This window comes from Rhinolophus ferrumequinum, chromosome 20, assembly GCF_004115265.2.
Source record: "Rhinolophus ferrumequinum isolate MPI-CBG mRhiFer1 chromosome 20, mRhiFer1_v1.p, whole genome shotgun sequence".
Taxonomy (NCBI): Eukaryota; Metazoa; Chordata; class Mammalia; order Chiroptera; family Rhinolophidae; genus Rhinolophus; species Rhinolophus ferrumequinum.
Genome location: NC_046303.1, coordinates 18674455 through 18697192, shown reverse-complemented (window position 1 = coordinate 18697192; position 22738 = coordinate 18674455). Strand labels below are relative to the sequence as shown.

Sequence of the window (22738 nt, the reverse complement as noted above, 5' to 3'; positions counted from 1 at the left end):
TGTGTTTGAAATGGCTTTCCTGAGGCCAGAACAGTTCTTGAAACAATAGTATGAGAGAAGTGTGGTGAAGAGTATCCCAGGCATGAGCTTGGCCAAACTCTGGGCCCCTTCAGTAATGCTGGGTGCAGAGAGATGAGGCTTGGAGAGGGGATCTGGTAAATGTAGACAAAGAAGTTTCAGTGAATAAAGTAGGAGCCAAGTTGAATGTGAAGTAAAGAGGTGGACACAAAAGGGGCTTGAACATTTTTCCAATAAGCTTGGCTGTGAAGAGAGAGAGAAAGATAAGGCAAGAGGCAGAAGGGAGTGTGTGTTAGGGGGAGTGTTTGGGGTTGTTATGTGTGTGTGTTTCTAAGATAAGAGAGACTCAGGTTTAAATGCTGAAGAGAAGAAGCCAGAGTCGGGAGTGGGTTGAGGGAAGAGCTGTGGAGCAAGATGCCTCATGTGGGAGAGGCTGAGAAGGTGAAGGCTTTATTAGCCTCGTTTACTGGGGTTTGAAGGAAGAAGCAAAGATGGGTGTGGCAGATAGGGTGGCAGGAATTGGACAGATTTCATTTTCAAAGTCAGTGAGGGGACAAATAGGAGGGTAGATGGTTTGTAGTATAATGAAGAATGTTTGAAATAACCATGACTGTAGAAGGATTGAGTAGGAAAGACTGAGTGTTTTCTACAAATTTGGAAACCAGCTAAACTTAGGAGTAAATAAGTAAGGAAACTGCAAAAATGGAAGATAGGAATTTCAGAATGAAATGTGCTATTTTATGATTTCAGAAGCAGATCAATTGCAACGATGATAAGATCTTGACCTAGCAGTGGGACTGAGTGGCAAATTGGGAAACAATGTGAAGGGAATTGGAACTGAGGAGGACTGTGAGCTGAGAAGCCAGTGATTTAAATGGAGCATCGTGCGCATTAAATTCCCCTGGTTGATGGGAAGTCTTAGGGAGAAGAAACTGCATAAGAAGAGTTCAGGTCTTCAGGGAATGATAGGGAGGAAGTAGAGTTATGAAGGTAATGGCCAGGAGAAGAGGATGCTACAGCTGGATGATATGACCCTTAAAGGTGCAGAATTTGTACCAAAAAAGTTTTTTAAAAAATAGAAGAATGATCCAGAACCTATCTCCCTGCTTCCATTCTCTATTCTCCACATAGCAGTTGGGTTAATTTTTCAAACGTGTATTTCTGATCATGTTATTCTTCTACCCCAAACCCTCCCATGGCTTCCCACTTCCCTCTGAGTAACTCCAAGATCTTCACCACGGCCTTCGCTATCTGGCCTGCCTACCTTTCCTCTCTGATTTCGTCTCACCACTTTACTACTTGCCCACCCTGCTCCAGCTGCCCTGGCTTCTTTGCTATCCCCACACATGATGGAACTTGTCCTCACCTCAGGGCTTTGGCACTTGCTCTTCATTATGTCTGGAAAGCTCTTCCCCCAGTGGCCTGCTCCCTCATCTCCGTCAGGTCTCTGCTTCACTGCCACCTGCTCAGCAAGGCCTTCCTGAAATCCTCCTGTCCCCACTCCTAGAGGGAGTTCCCATCCTACACTCCTGCTTCATTTTCCCACATAGCACGTTCACCATCTAACTTTATGTGCATTTACTTTTGTTTTGTGTTTGTCCTAGCACCTCTCTCTCAACTACAGAAGCTACTTGAAGACTGGGTTTGGGGCCATTCTGCTCACTGCTATATCCTAGAGGAGGCATAAATCAATATATTGCTGAATGAAGGCCGTGACAGTGGGTTGTGAGAACAACCTTGACCCTAACTGTGTGAAGTATGTGAGAATTTCAGGGAAAGGTACGGAGGGAAGAGTGGGAGCGTGCTGGGGAGTTGTAGCCACGCAATGGTGTTCCATTGGGAACTCTGGGAAGCGTTGCTGGAGCAGTGGCTGTAGGTCACTGACAGGAAGCCCGGAGCAGTACGGGGACACAAGACAGCGAGACTGGATGATTGGAGGAACTTACCCTTCAGGAAGTCTATGAAGATGGTGACAAGCATGGGTAGTATGGTGACATTGCTGGCTTTAGAGTTTCCAAAAGACGTAGCACCAACAGCCCACGATTGTCCTTCTGGGTGATTGTACTGCTGAAGGAATCCCCATGAGAGACAGTAGCACTCACGGGCGTCTGGGAGGAGCATAAAATCTGTCTGAAGGGGTTGCCCATCCTATGGGTGGATGTGTCACCAAGGGCTTTGTAGCCGGCAGGGTACAGGGGGAGAGTTAGATATTGGTTAGTACCAAGGCACTTTATCAAGAGTTCTCCACAGCAGCAGCCCTGAGGGGTGCGGGGTTGGCACTGAAATAATGTCAGGTCCTATCAGGCTTCATGTTTACTGTCCCCACCCCAAATGCGTACTTCCAACATTTTTTTTCCTCCACACCTATGTTCACAGTGTTCCTTCGTTCTGGAACGCCCTTCCTTTCCCTGGGAGCTATTCACATTTTTGGCATCCTTTAAGATCCTATTCAGACTCTGTCTCCCTGACAAAGTTTTCCTTTACAACCCCAGCCTGGAGAGTTGCTCCCTGCATTAGACTCCTCGCAGTTATTAACCCTCAAAGTCATTTCGTGATTAATCACCTATAGCCCTGTGACACCTATCTCTTCAGTGATTGCGTTGAACTCTTGTTCAAACCTGTAGACTTCTTGAAGGCAGGGGCAAGTTTTATTGTCTTCGGAGCCCCCACATTACCTGACATAGACCCTTACACAGAGAAGGTATTCTGACCCTATAAATTGATGTGCTATCACTTATTAATCATTAATATTCCATGCCGACACCCAGATGATAATTCTGTTTACCTTCAAATGATTATTAACATAGTGAGTGTACTGTAATATTGTTTTTTCTAACTATAAATGTGTTGTGTACGCTCCCTTTTTCATTCACAGATGCTTCCAAGGACTGATGCTGTTGGGTTTTCTGTCACAAAATTTGATCTTAATTTTTCAGCAGAGGCCAGGGAGCTTGGTGGATAAGGGAACAGCTTCTGGAATCAGATGTCCTGGTTTAAATATGAGCTCTTCCACTTGCTAGAAGGGTGAGTGTGAACAAGTTTTTTTAACTTTTCCATACCTCGTTTTCTTCATCTGCAAAATGGGGATTACAAAATGGGGGTTCTAATAACATGCTTCTCATTGATTTGTTGTGAAGATTAAATAAATTGTACCACGTGACATTCTTTGGTCAGCATTTGGTGCGTGATAAAGCCCTCAGTACTTGCCAGCTGTTATTTCTGAGTGACTAGAAATTTCCAGATTTAAAGTATGAGGTTCTCATACCTCTTTGCACCCCACTTATACCACTAAGGAACAGAGGGCAGCTGGTGAAATTAGACTGACTGCTCTGGTCTCCACTTCAGGAGACCAGGCTGCAGTCTGAACTCTGCCACTTAGTTGGGAGTTATTTTAGGCAAGATACTCAACCTCTTCGGGGTGCTGTAAATAAAGATCAGGGAGTAAACATCTGTGAAAGTACTTTGTCAACAGCATGCTTGTGTTACCCAAAGTAAGAACTGTGGTTGAGAACAGGAAATAAATTTAATTGGTTCTGTTTTGAAAATCTTACCCTTAAAAAATTGGCTTTGGGAAAAGAGTAACTCTTTGTCTCACTTTGACTGGATTATCCTGATTATCTTATGTGGACTAAGTTTTTTTTTTTTTTTTAAACTACCAGTGCTGTGGGAAGTATTCCTAAACCCATGATATGCTTCCTTTTCTCTTTGTAAATCTGGTTGGTCAACTAAACAAACAACCTTGATCATTCACATCTTTGTGGTTTAAAATCTGTTGACGTGGTTCGACAAAGGAGCTCTGTAGGGAACTGTAATGCGATTAGGAGGGTAACTGGCTGGGGGGGGAGGGAGTGGGAATACTCACACCAGGCACCCCTCCCTCCAGGGTTCCTGAAAGAAACGTGTCAGAGGCAGGTTAAGAGCAAAGTCTCTGGCTCGAGTTGCCTAGGTTTGAATCCCAGCTCTACTGCTTATTTTCTAGGCCATCTTGCAAAATACTTAACCTGAGTGCTTCTGATTCTACATCTGTGAAATGGAAACAACTGTAGTGCCTATCTTACGGGGTTACTGGGGGATTAAATGAGTCGACAAATGTAAAATACCTACATGTAGCATAGTGAGTGCTACATAAGTATTTACTCTTAATATATGTACAGAGTCGATGGCAGCAAAGGCATGTCCTCTAGTACTAGATAAGCCTTCCCAAACGCCGGGGCCTCCCTGAGAAGCTGTGCTGGGACAGAGGGAGGACTCATTTTGTGTAGGCTACAGGTTTAGAAGTAATACAGGCCTAATAGGTTTCTCTTCTTTCCCCCTGTCTGAAAGGCCATGGCCAAGGCCAAAGGAGGATACAGAACCCACCAATTAGATAGAAAAAGATAGAGAGTCCCAATGCCAGTTGGGCCTGCCACCTTGGTCTTCCCGCTGCTGGAGGAGTCTGCTCCAAATAATTTATCCCCTGGCTTATTTTGCCCAGTTGATAGCAAGGAGGGAAAAGGGAAGGGGAAAGAGAAGTGGTTTAGAGAGACTGGGCCTGTCTCTGAAGTGGGAGCCAATCCCTGGTCACATCTTTTCTCTTTCATCTCTTAGAAAGAAATGTGGCAGCCGGAGAGAGAGAGAGATGGCTAGGCCGTCTGCTAAGTTTATCTTGCCATCTCAGGTTTGAACTGTCCTGTCTCACAAGTGGCATGCAAGGAAAACAGTCCAAAGAATGAAAGGTCATTGAGAATCAGGTAGACTGGGCCTTCTCCCCAGGAATAGCAGGCAGGCCCCTTGCTCCCTCACCTCTCTAACCTCATAAAAGAAAATGCATTCCAAGGGCCCAAAGGAGGGGACCTCACCTCTCAACCGCACGGCACCGGAGGGAAAGCCAGTTACATTGTAGATCAACACCTCTTAAACTTGGAGGTGCCTCAAATGAACTGGTAATTTTGTTAAAGTGCAAGAATAGGCCTGAGATTCTGTATTTCTAACAAGCTCCCAGGTGATGCTAGCCCAGGACCTCGCTTGAAGTAGCAAATCTTCTAGATGAATGGTAATCTAGGAGGTGTGATGCACAGGAACTCCTGCTGACTTACTACCCTCAAGATAATGTGGCTCATCTGTGTACACTTGAAGTTAGCCGATCTGCTTTTTTGGGGACGGAGTGACAAGAAATGTCCTAGTCCTTGATTCTGACTTTGGAAGAGTGAAGATGGGCGAAGGAAGACAAAGGTGTTTATCTTGGCCAAACTGTTCTGTGAGTGATTTTTCTAGTCTGTTCCCAAGCTAGACTTGTCTGAAATAAGCCTCATGTGAATATTGCAGCTTGGTGACATTTCATGAACTCTTGGCGTATGTCTTAAATTGGGGGATGTGGAACAAAGTCATTCATTATGTTCAGGGTGACAGATGATAACTCCAAATGGCATTTGAAATAACCTTTTCCTTAGGACTATCCAAATCTTATTAGGCCTTCAATTTAGCTGTCATCAATTATGTAACTTCTATATACCAGTGTTTTACATACATAATTTTATTTAACTTTCCCCCCAAATATTTCAAGATAGAGATCATTACCTGCATTTTACAGATGAAGGAATTGAGGCTCAGAGAAGTTCAGTAATGTTTCCAAGGTTACCCAGCTATGAAAAAAAGAAGTAAGCTAGGAACCCAAGTGAATCTAATTTTACTTCTTTTCTCTTTCTACTACCTACATGCTGTCCTATGGATAAAAGAAAAATTATTTTATAATTAAGAAGAATTATTTAAAAACGAATTCAAATCTTACATTTATTTGATATCAACTGACATCCTTGATGCAAAGTTAATGACAAAGCTAAGGAAGTTTAAGTTTGGAGGATTCCTCACTTATACGTTCCTTCCAAGGGTCTCTAATTTTTATTCATAACTTTGTATTCTTTGTTCTGAAAAAGGGCTCCTCTAATTTAAAAACTTCGGGCTCCACAAAATCTGGATCTGCTTCTGTTGCTATCAGATACGTAAATCCTCTTTTGTAACATTCCTAATAAGTACTAGTAGTTCAGCCTGTGTTTGAATATCTCTCATTAAGAAGAGCTCACCACCCTACAGGGATTTTGTTTCATTTCAGATAGTTCTAATTCTTCAGAAGCTTTTTTTATACCGTGCCAAAATCTACCTCCTGACGACATCCACTTATTGATCTTAGTTCCGCCCTCTGAAACTACACAAAGTAAACCTAATCCCTCTCCATCTAATACGCCTGAAAGTATTTGAAGGCTGTTCCAGTTAAGTACCCTTTCCCAGATCATTCTCAGGGCTTACAACCATTCCTCATCTCTTGCCATCCTAGCCCATCTTCTCTTCCAGTTGTTGACATCCTTCTTTAAGAGCATTCCAGGTTTGGTTTGACAGAGAACAAAGCAACCCCCTTGCTATACTTGATTGTTGAAGACTGCATTTATCACGGTGGACATTTCTCGTTGCTGTTACACTTGACTCGCCGTTGCCGCTTGCCCAATCATGTTGTACCCATATCTGTTTCGTACCCCAGACTTCATAGTCCTGGGACATGCTTCCTGCTTTTTTTGTGGTGATGTTGTTCACATCACATGCTCTGTCAGGAACTGGATTTGGCAGGGCTTAGCAAGTAGGCTCCCTGGCACATTTCAGACATATACTTCAGGAAAACAGCACTCATACAGCTGTCCTTACATATAATGTGACCATGTCTCTACCCCTTGGCGGGCGTTTCCTCCTCCAGGATCACACTCTTAATGCTTTTCTCAAGCCACTCAGCACATTTGGAAAAAAATCTTTATAGAAAGAGCTCATAAAACAGGATAATTCTGATTTTTTTTTCTTTTTTGTTACATTTGGCATTTATACTCTTTCTACGTGAATTCCTCTCAACCCTTTGGCCTTCTGATTTTTTTTCAGAAAACCCTCTGTCCTGTCTAACAGCGCATCATCTTTGGTGAGGTAAGGGCAGAGAAGGCCGTAAACCCATGCATCTTCGACACTGATAAGCACTTCACTCTCAGGTGATATGCCCCAAACAGGCTATTCTCTGCAGGTTTCAGCTTTGCTACTCTCATTGCCCCTCCTTTCCCTCCCTTTTTCTTCCACATTGCTTTATATATACCGAGTCCCTCACGTCTCCCTTATGCCTTTTCCTTTTTGTTGGACAAACTCTTCACTCAGTCTTTTAAGTAGAGATGTTAATAAACTTTAGAGTTCAGATTCTCTTGGAGATAAGTGGACACTTTTCCCCCCATTAAATTTTTATTAAATTGCTTTCTGTAAGCTTTATAGCAAATTGCTTTAAAAAATTAAATACATATAGATGCTGAAACCCCAAAAAGGCCATTGATGATTCCAGAGCCTCTCGTTTACTCATGGATAGCACCTTTCACTCACTGTAGAGATTGCTCACTATAATTTAGACTTAGGAGAGTAGCAAAATGAAGACATAATTTTCATGAAAGATAATAAAAACACTGAAGCAGAAAGGAAAGAAATCCAAATTAATTATTAGGTGCCTGCTATGGAGATTACCTCACATAATTTTCCTAATAACCTATGTGGTAGGAATAGTGATGAAGATTTCACATATAGGTAAGGAAACTCAGAGTGGTAAGTAACCTGCCTGGGAACTAAGATGGGAGCACTTGCTTTCCAGGTTCCAAAGCAGCCAAGGCTCATTCTACTTCAATTCACTCACTCTAGACTGGCTGTTAGCCAAGCTGCATGAACTTCATTATTGATCTTCTTCATAAGTCTGCATTTTCATAGGCCCACGAGAATCTGAGTAGGTAGGAAGGGTACTGGCTTGACAAACCAGAAAACCATCCTGAGCAATTTATAACACACGCTGGGGTTCACGTCCCTCCCTTCTTCTCTGAACTGTATCTTTAAACATTGAATTCACTCTTGGATGAACTGGCTATTTGTTCCCCTGAATCCTATTTGGCTAATGTACTTTGACTAAGGATTTGGTGTATCAAAAAACAGAATGGACTCAGAGAAGAATTGTTCTTGATATTTGAAAGAAGGACTGAAACTAAAATTTTTGGCATTCACAGAAATTCTTAAATATCTAGTTGTGAGTTGATTCCTTTAGTTATTTTACGGGTGTTAGTGTGAATTGTTTTAAATGTGCAAGGGAGACTTTTAGACAGTTTGGAAAAATAAATTGATAGATTCTTGGGTTTTAAATTAACATTCAATTTATTAAAGTCACATTTTTTCCCTCAACCCTTCAAGTCCAATTTTCAAATCTTCTTGGTCAATTTTTAAATCTAGGAGTATTTGAATAAAATAAGAAACTTGCTTTTACCTGATCTTTGACTGATGCTCTATTAATCCCAAAATAAACACCTAATTTTTTTCTAAGTAATCTCATCTAGGAAATTAATTTAAATTCATGACATATTTCAAACCACATTCTTAAATTCAATACAATTAATTCTTCCAAACATTTTAATGCCTGAAATGTCAAATTCACAACCCTAACATGCAAGTAGCGTTTACAAAATAGTCATCAATCTTTGGAGCTAGGAAGAGCTTTGTTTTCTCTGAGAAAACGATATTTTTCTCCTTTCTGATAATGAGAACTATACAACTAATCATGTTTCTTTACTTGCTCTGGTCACTAGGAAACTCGGAATCAAAATTAAACCTTAGATAAAGCCTATCTGTTGACACTATTGATGGCCATATTTATTTTCTTCTTTTCATTGGTCCTGATTTTTCATTTCACCTTATTAATTATTATTACTTCACTATTTTATTACAAATGACTTAGGTCCTTGTGAAAAGAAAAATGTTATCAGTGAAAATAAATAAGGAAATAGACCTGAATATTATTATTACTGTCTTCCCTCAGGATAGTTGAGAGAATCCATAACCATAATTAAAAATCGAAGCTTGCAGTTGCCAGGAAGAATAATGACTTATAATATTCTGGGTGCTTGCTTGGGTATACGTGCCTCTCCTCCTACCCCTGGTGAATTTGATAGTCTGTATTTCAATTCAGACCATTTCAAATAGTAGCTTGCGAATTTGATAAAGAATAATTTCATTTTTGTGTGACTGGGGAACTTTATTTGTGTAGATTATAGACTGAAACTTTAAAATTAATTGACTCAGTAAATATGTATTGAATGCTTCCAGGGCGTTTAGGACAGGGGAAGGGTTAGCTGGAGAGGGGTAGAGAGTGTGGGTAAAGAGATAACAATCCACTCCTACTCTGTGGCGAAAACAATTCTACCTAAAAAGAACAAAAGGTGTCTTTATCCTTGTTTATAAACATATTTTAATGAAGTATGAAAATCATGCATTTAGGAATAGAGACAGTGGAAATGTAATGGCTGTGTGCGATATCAGAGGGATAGTGGATGGGGGGCGGAGGGTTGACACAGTGTGAGGGATATAAATGATAAATATCTAACTAGTACATTGTTTTGTGCACCTGAAACCAATACAAAATAAATAAATAAATAATAAATAAATAAAAAAGAAAATCATGCATTTAGGTTGGTATTATCCTTTCTGAAGTAGGATTCAAAACGTATTATACAGAATATATGGCAAAAGACCAAAGACAATAGATTGGGGAAAATATATTAGCAATAGATATGAGAAGCAAAGGCTTAATATTATCACATACATTTAGCTCCTAGAAATTGGTAAGAGAAAGACAAATAATCCTATAGAAAATTAAAGAGGCAAGAGGTGGAATGTGTGAACAATTTACTGCAATGGGAAATGCACCTGTCCACTAAGCAAATGCAAAGTAGGAGTCAGGTAAATACACCCTTCACCTATCAGGTTTTCAGTAATTTACAAGGCTGGGAATAATCAGTGTTGGTGAAATTACAGGGAAATGGGCATTCTCATACCAGGTAAATATGGGAAATAAAATAACTTTTTGTATAGTAATCTTACTGTATGCATTAAAATTTTAAATATGCATATGCTTTGTGCAGTATTCCCACTGTTGGAAATTTTTCTATTAAAAAAAAAAAACTAACATAAAAGAATATCTTTGCAAGTACCAGTACAAAGAAGTTCATTGCAAATTATTTATGGTAAGGTGAAAACAGTCAACAACTTGAGTCACTATCAATAGTATTTTAATTGAATAAAATATATTCATACCATGGAGTAGTAAACTCCATGAAAATAGTGATTTTTGATTTATACTTTTTGACCTGGAGACATTGCCATTATATATTAAGGTTAAAAAAAAAAAAAGCAAGTTTGCATATATTTGTCAATACGGTCACGTGAGTGTGTGAGTGAAATTTTACTTAAAAAAATCACACATGTGCATTATATATAAATAATTTGTGTAAACCAGATAAAACAGAGAGGATTTGCCAGTTTTTATTGATGAATTTAGTGTTTGGAATAGAGGTGAATGGAAAGAGAGAGGGTTTTTACTTACATACCCCTGTGTTTGGCTTATTGCAACTAATATATCTTAATAATATTAATAATAATGATAAAAATGATAGGTAACATTTCTGAGCATTTATCACATGTCAGAGACTATCCTAAATATTTTAATCTCACTTGATTCTTGACACTACCCCATGAGATGGTAATATTGTCATCTTCACCATTTTATAGACAAAGGTATGAACCTCACAGGGATTAAAGTCACTTGTCCAAATTTGTACTTTTAGTGACAAGCAGACCAGGATTTTAATCCAAGTAGTTTTATTCCAGTGCTTATACTCTTTAAACAAAAATTCAATGATTCCTTTATTGGTAAAAAATATAATAAATTGAGCATATGGAATTGACGTGCTTTCAAAAGTTACAATATAATTGCAAACAAACTGGGAATTAGTGCTTTATATTTTCGTGATGTTTAACCACTAATTTTATATACAGTTGTAGGAAAATTAATTTATCTATGTTATAGCTTACACACTGACCAAATATTTTGTTTTGTGGCAACAATGAGCCTCATTATACTCCTTTATGTATATAAATTGATATAAAATATTGAATATTTATACTATGCCCCATTAACTGCCAATGCTGTTAATTACGTTCAAATATGAATTAACAATAAATGTAACTTGGTTAAAATAAAAATCTTTCCACATTTAAAAATCATGAATTAAATGTTCTGAAAGTTGTGCATGAACAATCCATGAAAGAGCTAAGTGCATATGAGGAATAGCACTGTCATTAACTCTTGCTGGGGAAACCCAAGCAGTCTGAGGGTCTATCTTTATTCACTATTAGTGTCAGTTACACACAGTATTGAAAATTCTCAAAAGGCATGTACAACCACCTCTTTTGCCTATTTCCATATCAGTGTTCTACATTTGGGCCCCAATTACATTACGATTACGTTTTGAAAACTTTCTCTGTTTCCTGAAAACAATTATTGTTGGTATTTGGTTTGTTTGTTTGTTTGTTTATATATTTATTTATTAAGGAGAGCCCAGCTCACAGTGGCCTACGCCGGGATCGAACCAGCAACCTTGGTGTTATCAGCAGTACGCTCTAACCAACTGATCTAACCGGCCACCCTAGAACTGTATTTTTTAATGTAATTTGGAACACCACCAGGTTTTTTTAATGATAGGAACTATGCACTATACACTGAGGCTGTGTCAAAATTCCTGGCTGGCTATCCTCTGTTAATGCACTTTGGAGCAGAAGTGGATGTTAAATTTCAACCTTTCTCTAGTTTGTGGCCTCTCCAGATCTTTTTCTTTCTGCTTCCCAAAGACAAAACGAAGCAATTTAACAGTTATTTCAACAACTAGCTCCCTGATGGAGACACTCAAAATTGGTCCCTTTCTTTTATTCAAGTCACCTGTCTCATCTAGTCCTCAGTTTCTTCTCCTGTAATATTAAGTATCCTCTGGAGCTACTTCTATGACAATCATCCATAAGCATATTTATTAAAGTCTCACTACATATATCCTCAGCATTCATTGTGGGGGAATTAAAAGCCCTGGCCTTTGCCCTCAAAGAGCTAAGGGCTTGTACCAGGGGGAGAAGGAGTGGTGGTTTCTGTATGATTATATTACCATTCAAGACTTGATTGAATGATCAATTGAGAAATGCCAGGCCCCAGAAAATTAGACCATATTTTATACCTGATAAAGACCTGTGAAAAATTCCATCAGCATTTTTCCAAATGTAGACTGAGTTGATGTAGGTATACAAAGCTATGCATAAGAAATCTACCTAAGAGTCTAGATTTGTTCTGCGGTGTAAATAGAAATATGAACTTTCTGTTCCACAAAGGTGGGAGGGAGGTTTAAAATTCATAGGACACTCTTTTTTCAAATTCTAGGTTGCTACTAGAATTTTTTTTTAAAAGGGGGATGGAGGGGAGTAGAAAAACTAGTATTTTTTGTTGAAATTTGTTTTAGTTATCATAATTGGTTGATATTCAACTAATGCATATTGCTATGGCTCTAAAAGCTATTACCCCTGGACAAATAACTAGAGTCTGAGTCTCCACCCCAAGGCCAACACTGTTTTCCCACTCTCTGGAGCTCTCCACCCAGCAACTACAAGGATAATGCATGGCAGGGGGCATCTAGGATACTGTTAGAGCATTGAGGCGATGTTGATCTAAATGGTCAGTGCTCAATGTCGTTATTAAACATTTTGAATAAAAATGCTCGTTTCCTCTGTGTGTATGTGTATACACATTGGGTCATGATATAAAATATATTTATTCTTGTGGGTCATGGTAAAAAAAAAGTTTGAAAGCCTCTGTTCTATAGGCAATAAGAGTGTGGGAGGAAACCTTAGGAGGAAACCATTTTGAACGAACTGCTTCCTCTGGAAAGAGACCACCCTCACAGGCCTGAGGCTGAGAATTTTGTTGAATTTATATTTATTGTTACCGTTATAGCGATGATACTGGCTTTTCACTTACCATGACGATATTAACTTCTTAAATTAATTATGTTAGGAATGGAAGTAAATTGGTTTAGAGAAAAATATTAAGTATATCACAGTATAGATGGTACATAGCTTAGATTAGGAAGGTGGTATATGATTGTAATTTTGGAGCTATCTTATCTAGCTAAACCTTCTATTATATAGATAAAATGATGATGCTTGAGAAGTGATTAATTTTAAGTAATTAGTCATCTGCTCAGGTCTCATGGCTCAGGCAAGGATCAAAGGTTTTGGTCCATCATGAAAAGCAGGGCTTCTTAACTACGTATTGAAGGGCAGCAGAATATGCCACCTTAAAATACGCCTCTTTGGCACATTGTTTTGAGCTGTAGGCACTTGATAAACAGCAAATTCAGGCTTTCTCTGAACTCCCCTTATCTGACTAAAGGCAGATCTTCCAAAAGGAACTCAGTTGTCATAAATCCCCTCGCCTGGAGTTTCATCAGCCAGGGGACAATTGACTCTTACCACAGGAGAGGAGACTAGAAGTCTATACCACATCCAGACAACTTTGTCACAAACTATCCTACCTCCCATCTATTTTGCTACAAGCCCTTTCATCTTTCCTAAAAATTATGTAGTGTCCCCTAAGAGGCCTACATCCCCACTCCGCTTTTCCTATTAAGATGATAAATTCTAAGCCACCGTGGGAAGTCATTCACTTTTCCCTGGGTATGTGGCATGTATACATGAGGTATACATGTTAATAAAACTGTTTGTTTTTCTCTTGCTAATCTTTTATTACAGGGGTCTCAGCTGAAATGGGTAGGGGGAAAATTAATTTTCTTCCCCTGCACTATATTTCATGAATACCAGTGTTACCACTTATCTATAGGGTGCAGAATATTTAGGACACTTTGTAGATCCATGTTGAATGAATAAGCATTCTTTTTTAAACCTGTGGTTCAGAGCTCCTGATATTGCCCCTCTGAAGCAGATTTTGTAAGGTAAGAAAACTACAGGGACTGCCCCAATTCATAAGACTACAAAATGTCTTCCTTCCTTCTTCACAATGAATTGGGAAAAAAACAGACCAGGGGATACACACTGTATCTGTAAATGCAAGAAGCACTTTTGAGCTTTCTATATTGTACATAGTGGGGGGGAAAGCAGGTTTTTAAAGGATCTTAGGCTCATTTTTTAAAGAAGGGGTAAACAACACTAAGTAATTATGTGAATTGCTTTGTCTTGCTGCACTGCTGGCATTGTCATCAGCGGATGTTGCAATTAGTGTAACAAGCAAAGGATATGCCAGTCAAGTGCAGCAGCACCTGGGACCTCCTCACCCTTGCAACTTGTCAGGCCTCAGGCAGGAGACAAAAACGCTCAAGGCTGTGTGTGGAGCCCAGGTAAAAAAGTTAAGTGCGTGGCTGTGAGCCTGGTGAATAAGGGTGCCTTGTCCCCAAGGCCAATGTTTACATTAGCAATTCACTTCCACCTTTGGTCCACTTAACCAGGCGCTGATTATATTCCATGAGATCATGGACTTTGGAGGAAAGCTGGGGTCAGGAGACTGCTCCAGTGCATTTGACAATAAAATGCTTTGTACAGCTCGATGTAAACTCCACCTGCCCATAAGCTTCTGCTGAACAGTCACTGGTGCTGGCCCAAATGGAGCTGGGCTTTTCTTCACCTCGAGAATCTTGTGAGGCAGATAAGAAGTCCACCAACCACGCTGGCTATTGGACAAAACACGATGCAACCTTAGAAGGCGGGTCATTGCTCTGCTCCCAGCAGCCAGCCAGAGACAAATAAAATGGAAGCTCCTTCTCTGTGGGAAAGCAGGCCTCGGATTTGAAGCGGGGGCCTCAGGGAGGGAGGTAAGCAAAGACAGGAAAGGCGAAGGCGCTCCTCCAAGAAGCCGGGTTCATTCAAACCCGGAGGACAGCAAACCCCGCCTCCCCATGCCGCCGCCCGCTCAATCGTCGAGCGCTTCGGGTGTGAGCTCGCCCCGCGGGGAGCGGCTTGGAGCCGAGGAGGCGGTGGCAGAGGTGGTTTGGGCAGCCCCGCGCGGCGGATAGGCCCAGGCAAACAACACCCATTCCCCCTCCTCCTCGCTCAGTTCAACTCCCACTCGGCCCCGGCCACGCCCTGCCGCCACCGCCCCCTCGGGCAGCTTTCCGCTTGGCAGCCCGGCCTCGGTCGGGGGCGGGAGGGAAGGCGGTGCCATTGAGGGGCCGCCGCGGCCGCGAGAAACTACAAAGGCCGACAGCCTTTGCGGCAGTGCCCCGCCCCCTTACTCCTACCACTCAGCGCGCGTCACCAGGGGCTCAGCCAATGGGGCCCAAGCCAGGGAAAAAGGGCGCCCGGGTCCGGATGCGCCTCAGGAAAGGCATGCTCCTTATGCGGGGGCAGCGGGCAGTTCACACGGCGCGGCGAGCCGTCGGTGGTCGGTGCACATCCTCACCCGCCTCTCTCGCTTCTCTTGAGCGATAGCCCTACTTTTTTCTTTAGTGGCAATTCCGAGGGATGCTGGAGCAGGTTTTTGAGGGGAGGGCGCTGGGAAATGAGTAGGGGGCGGGATATCCTGAGACAACAAGTTTGGCTGTATGGAGAGCCTACCGGCAGCGCGCCTGAGCTAGAACGCCGAGAGAAAGCGCGCTAGAGGAGCCAAGGGAGGAAAAGAAAAGCTGCAGAAAGAATAACCCCGAGAAAGGGGGTGGAGAGGAGGCGGCCCCAGCGCCCCGGCCCCCGGCAGGTCGGCGGCCAATCCGCTGGGGGAAGGGGTGGAGAGTCGGCGGCTCCGGCGGAGAGAGGCCGAGGGGGGTGGGGAGTCGGCCGGGCTCGCACCGCCCTGGCCCCGCCCCCGGCCCGCGCCGCCGCCCGCGCCGCGCGCCGCCGCTGTCAATCAAGGGCGAGTCAGCCGGGCTCGGGCGGAGAGAGGAGCTGCTACGCCACAGCCCAGCGGCGGCCATTCGCGGAAAAAGAGGCAGAGCCTGTGCCAGCTACAGCCTCCTCCGAGCCACCGCGGGCGGGCGGGACCGGCCTCTCCTCCCGCCTCGCCCCCACCCCCACCCACCTCTATCCCAGTGTCTCCGTCTGAGGGTTTGTCCTGTTAATGCGGGATGAGCGGTACGTATTCTCCACCCCCCTCGGTCTCCTTCACCACCTCCCTCTCTCCCTCCCTCCCCAGACCCTGCTTGGTTCTCCCCCTCCCCCGGGGCCGCTGAGATGCTTTAAGGGGAGGAGGAGAGGGCGGGAGGGAATCAAGGGGAGGGAAGGAGGGTTGTGTTTTGTCTTAATGTCTGAGAACAACCTCCTTCTGGGTGTTGCTCTGGAGCGGATGGGTCGGGTTTCAAACCACGTTTTGTGATATCCCCCTCCTCCCTTCCCTCTTCTCCCCCACCCCCTGCCGGTGTGCGCGGATCGCGGGTTTATGGAGATTAATGTTCGGGGGGAGGGGGAGAAGAGGAGAGGGGGAAGACGAATAGTAATAATCCTAATAACCTGTTGTCGTGTGTATGGGGGGTTTGTTGCAGATCAGAAGAAGGAGGAGGAGGAGGAGGCGGCGGCGGCGGCAGTGGCGATGGCTACAGAAGGAGGGAAAACCTCTGAGCCAGAGAGTAACAATAAAAAACCCAAAACCTCAGGCTCCCAGGTAAAAGCAAACATATAAAAAAAATTCATCACCCACCTGGAAGGGGAGAGAGGGAGTTCTGTCCTTTACATACCCAGAAATGAAGAACAGAATAAAAATGTTTATCCACTCAAAGCATCTTTCTGCGAGTGAGGAAGTTAAATTGTAAATTCATAAAGATTTCACGTTTTTGGGGTAACGTTGTTTAAAATTACATCAGGAACTCAGCCTATAAGAAAACGGTGTGTATTTTTCCCAAGGGCATTTTGAGTTTAGGAAAATAACACTTTTAAGCAAGTTGATTAGACGTTTCCTTTTATTTAAACTTTATATTAGAGGATCTGCTACCTTATTCCTATATCTTAACTGTTTTTGTTAATATTTCTTTTTTGATTTCTGCCGCTTCCTGAGTAAGTTCTGAAATGTAGAGCTGTCAAAGTAAATAAATAAGCCCTTCCCAACTACTGGCCTCCACTAAATCCGCCCACTTTTTTTTCCCCTCTCCTTTACCATCCCGTTTTGGGTAGGATTCTCAGCCCTCTCCTCTGGCTTTACTGGCAGCTACTTGCAGCAAAATAGGGACTCCTGGTGAAAATCAAGCAACTGGACAACAACAAATTATTATAGATCCAAGCCAAGGATTGGTGCAGCTTCAAAACCAACCACAACAGCTAGAACTGGTAACAACACAACTTGCTGGGAACGCTTGGCAACTTGTTGCCTCCACTCCTCCTGCTTCAAAAGAAAATAACGTTTCTCAACCAGCTTCTAGTTCATCTAGTTCTTCCAGCAGTAATAACGGGAGTGCATCTCCTACAAAAACTAAATCAGGTAATTCTTCCACCCCTGGTCAATTTCAAGTCATACAAGTACAAAACCCAAGTGGTAGTGTACAGTACCAAGTGATTCCACAACTTCAGACAGTGGAAGGTCAGCAAATTCAGATCAATCCAACCAGTAGTTCATCTCTACAGGATTTGCAGGGTCAAATTCAGCTCATTTCTGCAGGTAGTAATCAAGCTATACTCACCGCTGCTAACAGGACAGCTTCTGGGAATATTCTTGCTCAAAACCTGGCAAATCAGACAGTTCCAGTCCAAATTAGACCTGGTGTTTCAATACCACTGCAATTACAGACCCTTCCTGGTACTCAGGCTCAAGTTGTAACAACCCTACCAATTAACATTGGAGGAGTGACTTTAGCTTTGCCAGTGATAAACAACGTGGCTGCAGGAGGAGGAACTGGGCAGGTCGGCCAGCCTGCTACTACTACTGATAGTGGGACTTCCAATGGGAGTCAGCTAGTTTCCACACCCACCACCACCACTGCTTCCGCCAGTACTATGCCGGAATCTCCCTCCTCCTCCACTACCTGCACAACCACTGCTTCAACATCTCTAACGAGCAGTGACACATTGGTGAGCTCAGCAGACACGGGCCAGTATGCAAGCACATCAGCCAGTAATTCTGAACGCACTGTTGAAGAATCTCAAACACCTGCTGCTACTGAGTGTGAAGCCCAGAGCTCCAGTCAGCTTCAGTCTAATGGAATACAGAACACACAGGATCAATCAAATTCTCTTCAGCAGGTGCAAATTGTAGGCCAGCCTATCTTACAACAGATCCAGATCCAACAGCCTCAGCAACAGATAATTCAGGCTATTCCACCACAGTCATTTCAGCTCCAGCCAGGGCAGACAATTCAGACCATCCAGCAGCAGCCTTTGCAGAATGTTCAACTTCAAGCAGTAAATCCGACTCAGGTGCTTATCAGGGCTCCAACTTTAACACCTTCAGGGCAAATCAGTTGGCAAACTGTACAGGTTCAGAATATTCAGAGTCTTTCCAATTTGCAAGTTCAGAATGCTGGGTTATCCCAACAATTGACCATCACCCCAGTGTCCTCAAGTGGTGGCACAACTCTTGCTCAGATTGCTCCCGTGGCTGTTGCTGGTGCCCCAATAACTTTGAATACTGCCCAGCTTGCATCAGTGCCTAATCTTCAGACTGTGAGCGTTGCCAATCTGGGTGCTGCAGGCGTTCAAGTGCAAGGAGTTCCAGTTACAATCACTAGTGTTGCAGGTAAGTTACTACAGTTTTCTCTTTAAGATCCACTTACGCAGTTTTTAATAATCAGTTACTGTTTTTCTTTGCTAATTCTTAGGTTTGATATAGACCTCTGAAGTGAACATAATCAGAGGGAATCTAAAATACACAGGAATGTTATACCAACTACCATAGCTCAGTAATCATTATGTGACCTGTTCACATTTGTACATTTGAGTATTAGGTTTATGTGTTAAATACAAATATGTTAGTTTTATAAAACTCTTCCATGGAACAAAACTTCCTGGTTAGAATCATAATTGTCTTCTGTAATTTAGAGATCATATTGGAGTACACTTGAATTCTTCGGAAAGAACTAGTCAAAATGATTATATCTTCCTTAAGGGAAAGTAGTTCTAACTTTCAATTAGTATACACTTGTGAGTCTGTTGTAGTTTTAATTCTACTTTGTAATAAGGCTGACTTAAATTATCTTAAATTGAGAGTTAACTTCCCATGCTTCAGCATCCTGTTGCCCATGCTTTTGTGTTTTATTATACAGCATTGTTTTAAACTAGATATTGATGCAGTTGAGAGATGATTTTAAGTTGAAAATTAACTTTTGTCTCCTTTTCTGCTAAAACCAGGGTTTGCTTAGGCTTTTGAGTTAATAATCCTTCACTTATAAAATTATATTTGAGTACATCTTATGGTCGTATGTTACTTACAGGTGTTTTTAGTGTGAAGTTGATGGAAAGCAATTAAAAATGAAGACAGTAAAATGTCACCAATTAGAATTAATTGTGGTCATAGTAAAATGTCACAAATTAGAATTAATTGTGGTCATTTTAAAACCAGTTATAAAGCAGTTATTTATTCTGCATATAAATAATACTTCTGAAGTATTTAGAAAACTAGTCTTAAGTATTTTAATATCTCTGTACTGGTCTTATTTTATCTAATACCTTTTGTGTTCCAGTAATTAATCACTTTTCATTGATTCTAATTTGGTGAAAACCTCGTTGCGGGTTTAGTGCCTTTGGCACTTTCAGACCTCTTTACTTAAATATTTGTATTTTGATAATCTGAAATGAATAAGCATATCACTTTTGAATGACCTTTCTTGAAATAAGTTTTAGAAAAATTTTGCTCAGGTTCTTGTTTTACAGTTAATACCTAAAGTAGATGTATATATTTAAAATTGGAAATTGCTGGATAGAATTCTCTGATTTGGGAGAACAGAGATTATTACATGTTTTGTGTAAACCCATTACCTCTAAACCAGAGTTATCCAATAGAATTTTCTGTGGTGATGGAAATGTTCTAATCTGTTTTATCCAACGTATTAGCCGCTTGCCATGTGTGGCTATTGAGCCCTTAAAATGTGACTAGTGCAACTGAGAAACTGATGTTCAATTTTGTTTACTTTTAATTTAAACAGCCACATGTGGCTAATGGCTCCTGTGTTGACAGGACAGTAATCTAGTCAAGGAGTATTTTGTGTGTGGTACTTTTTCCCCTAAAACTATTACAGCACAGTTATAAGTTTCTGTGGATTACGGTCCTTAGTTTTCTTTGTTCCTACTCTTTTTCTAAACATTGACAATAACTCAGTATTTCAGAAGAATGTGTTTTTGGTGGGTTGAATGGCAGTTTGCATTGTCAAAGCAAAAGTTATTTCACTTGTATTTTGTTTTGTCTTAAAGACCAGTTAGTGAATTTTGATTAAGAGAATTGAGTAATTTATAATTTACATTAGATATAGTCAGTTCTGTTTTTTAACATCAATTACAACCTAGGGTTTTTGCCCTTGCCCGTTGGTAACCAATGGTACTAAGACTATGTATCTGACCACCTAAGTCTGATTCACTTGAATGATGCATTATTACAAATACAGGATCCAGCTTGTAGAACTGTAATTTTGGGGGGATGTGGTCAGGGAATTGCCTTTTCAAACAAACTTTCCAGGTGATTCTAAGTCTCACTGAAATGTGAGAACCAAGGGGTATAGTCATTAGCAGTGAACCCGAAGGCAAAATGTGGAAGCAGATGGGTGTGGAGCTGGTTCATAAGTGTCTCAGAGAATGGATTTCGATGGCAGATACAACTTAGAGTTTTTATTCCACAAACATATAGTGACTGGCTGCCTGCTGAGCATTTGCTTCCAACAGGAGTGTTTAGCCTTTCATTTTCAGGGATAATTTTTTTTATTTAAAGAGTATACATGATGTGGCGGGGGCACTTAAGTATATGAGGAAATTTGAACTTTACATAATTGTTTTTTTCTCTTGAAACCAAAGATTTTGAATTTTGTTGACATTGAGGGGTCTATGTTCTAAGAGATATGCTCAATCATTTTAAGAAGACAGCCATGTTACAAAGACCAGAAATGGACCCTGATTTCTACAAGTCTTTGCAGTTAATCTGGGCTGAGTTTGCAGATTTTACCTTATTTCCTAGCATAGTAGGGGCTTGACAAATTTTTGCTGAATTAAGGTGTAGAAGATGATGGAGAAGATAGCAATTTGGAATTGAGAGCAATACCCTGGAGTAGTTTTAATGAAGCTAATGAAATAGCTCTGTTTTCATTAATTTTTTTTTTTGACTTTGAGCTTTTAAGACATTAAGGGTGTGACCTGGGGTACTTTCTGTCTCTAGAACGGGGAGAATGAGCAAGTGCCTCTGGTGTCCCTTTATAAATAAGGCCTGGGAGTGCAGGTCTTTTAATTTTGTGTCTCCATTCACTGTTTAGTACTTTTTGGTTATTTTAGGCCCCTTCCCCCAGGAGAATGGTATTGTTTAATTTATGGGAGAAAGTTTGCTCTAAATATTCATGACAACTCTTTCCAGGGCTTGAAAAAATTAATAGTAGTTAGCTTTAATAGAATATAACGGCTAGCTCAAGAACAAGGCACTAAAAGTTTTCCACCATCCTCATGGATACTTTTCAGGAGGTAGAGGAAGGGTCTGAATGATAAGGGCTGAAAACGGAAAAAAAAAAAAAGAAAAAAAGTTGTACAAGGTAAATTAAGTAAAACCAGTTCTTGAAGCTGGGGAGCTTCATACTTGATTTTATGAAAAGAGAATGTTAGTGACAACCTACAGGGATCCGCTTTACCACTTTCCTTAGGAATGTATTCCTCATAATGCGTTTGTGTGGTTTGGTCTCAGCTTGAAATCCTGAGTTCCAGGCTGAGCATCTAGCATTTAGACTTGTAGTAGGAACTAAATACATGTACCCCCTACATACTATGTTTGTTCCTTGTTGGGATTCTGAGTTTGACTTTAACTAAAGGAAAAGCAGAAATCCTATTATAAGAGCAGAGGTAACAACCATTGTACTGTTGGTTTAAAAACATCTTTTGTTTTAACTAAGTCAGCAAAGTGGACGATGTTTGCTCAGAAAGGACTACCTGTTTCTTCAGTGCACTTTGGTAGCCAAAGAGCCCTAGATAAAATGAACTTTAGGAGTTCTGTCTCCTAAAGAATTTAGAATATATAGGAACCATTGATCTAAATCTGTAATTAACTTTCATTGGCCAGCAATTTGATTTGAGTTTTGGCCCTAATCATCACATACAGTAACAGATCATGCTTTTGCTTGTTGTGTGGATATTTCTTTGTCAATTTTAGGCGCAATTAACATTTTTATGCTCATTCTCACACAAACGAAGTTCAGACTTGAGGATAAGATATTGGCTCTTCAAGAACTTGTCTCTCTTACTTTCCTCTACTTCATTGGGGATTTAAATAATGAGTCCTGTGGATGTCCTAAAACCAGAAATGGGAAGGCCAGTTTTTCATTATTGCTGACAATGGGAACCAAAGAAAATAATTGGCATTTATATTTAATTTAACAACCTAGTCCTACAGTAGTATCAACCTCTTACACCAAACTTTTTTTCTAGAGTTATTAAGAATAGAAAATTGACTTAAAGTTTAATACAAATATGTTTTTTCTTTGCAATATATACTCTATTAATTTGGGTTTCCCTAGTAGGCATCTTAATAAAATATATACACGTTATACAAATACACACACATCTGCATGCACACACACATATGTTTGTATATGTATACATATGACCCTGTGTTTGGTGGTGGTTTCTTTTTTCAGAGAAGTCAGGTTTAGTCCTTTAATTTTATTTTTCTAAAATCTTCTAATTCTGTTATAGATTGGAATTCATTATG

The 22738-nt window shown here is 41.0% G+C and overlaps 1 protein-coding gene across 2 annotated transcripts in view; it reads left to right on the top strand.

Moving 5' to 3' along the window:
• The first annotated feature begins 15771 nt into the window (after positions 1-15771).
• Positions 15772-22738, top strand: part of SP4 (Sp4 transcription factor) — a 69490-nt gene continuing 62523 nt past the window's right edge. The window contains exons 1-3 of one of the 2 annotated variants that reach the window (XM_033088672.1): positions 15772-15996; positions 16404-16522; positions 17029-18583. In XM_033088672.1, the coding sequence (XP_032944563.1) occupies positions 15990-15996; positions 16404-16522; positions 17029-18583 (1681 nt within the window). In that variant the 5' untranslated portion in view covers positions 15772-15989. The remainder of the gene's footprint in view (positions 15997-16403; positions 16523-17028; positions 18584-22738) is intronic. The other variant, XR_004421168.1, reaches the window with a different exon arrangement.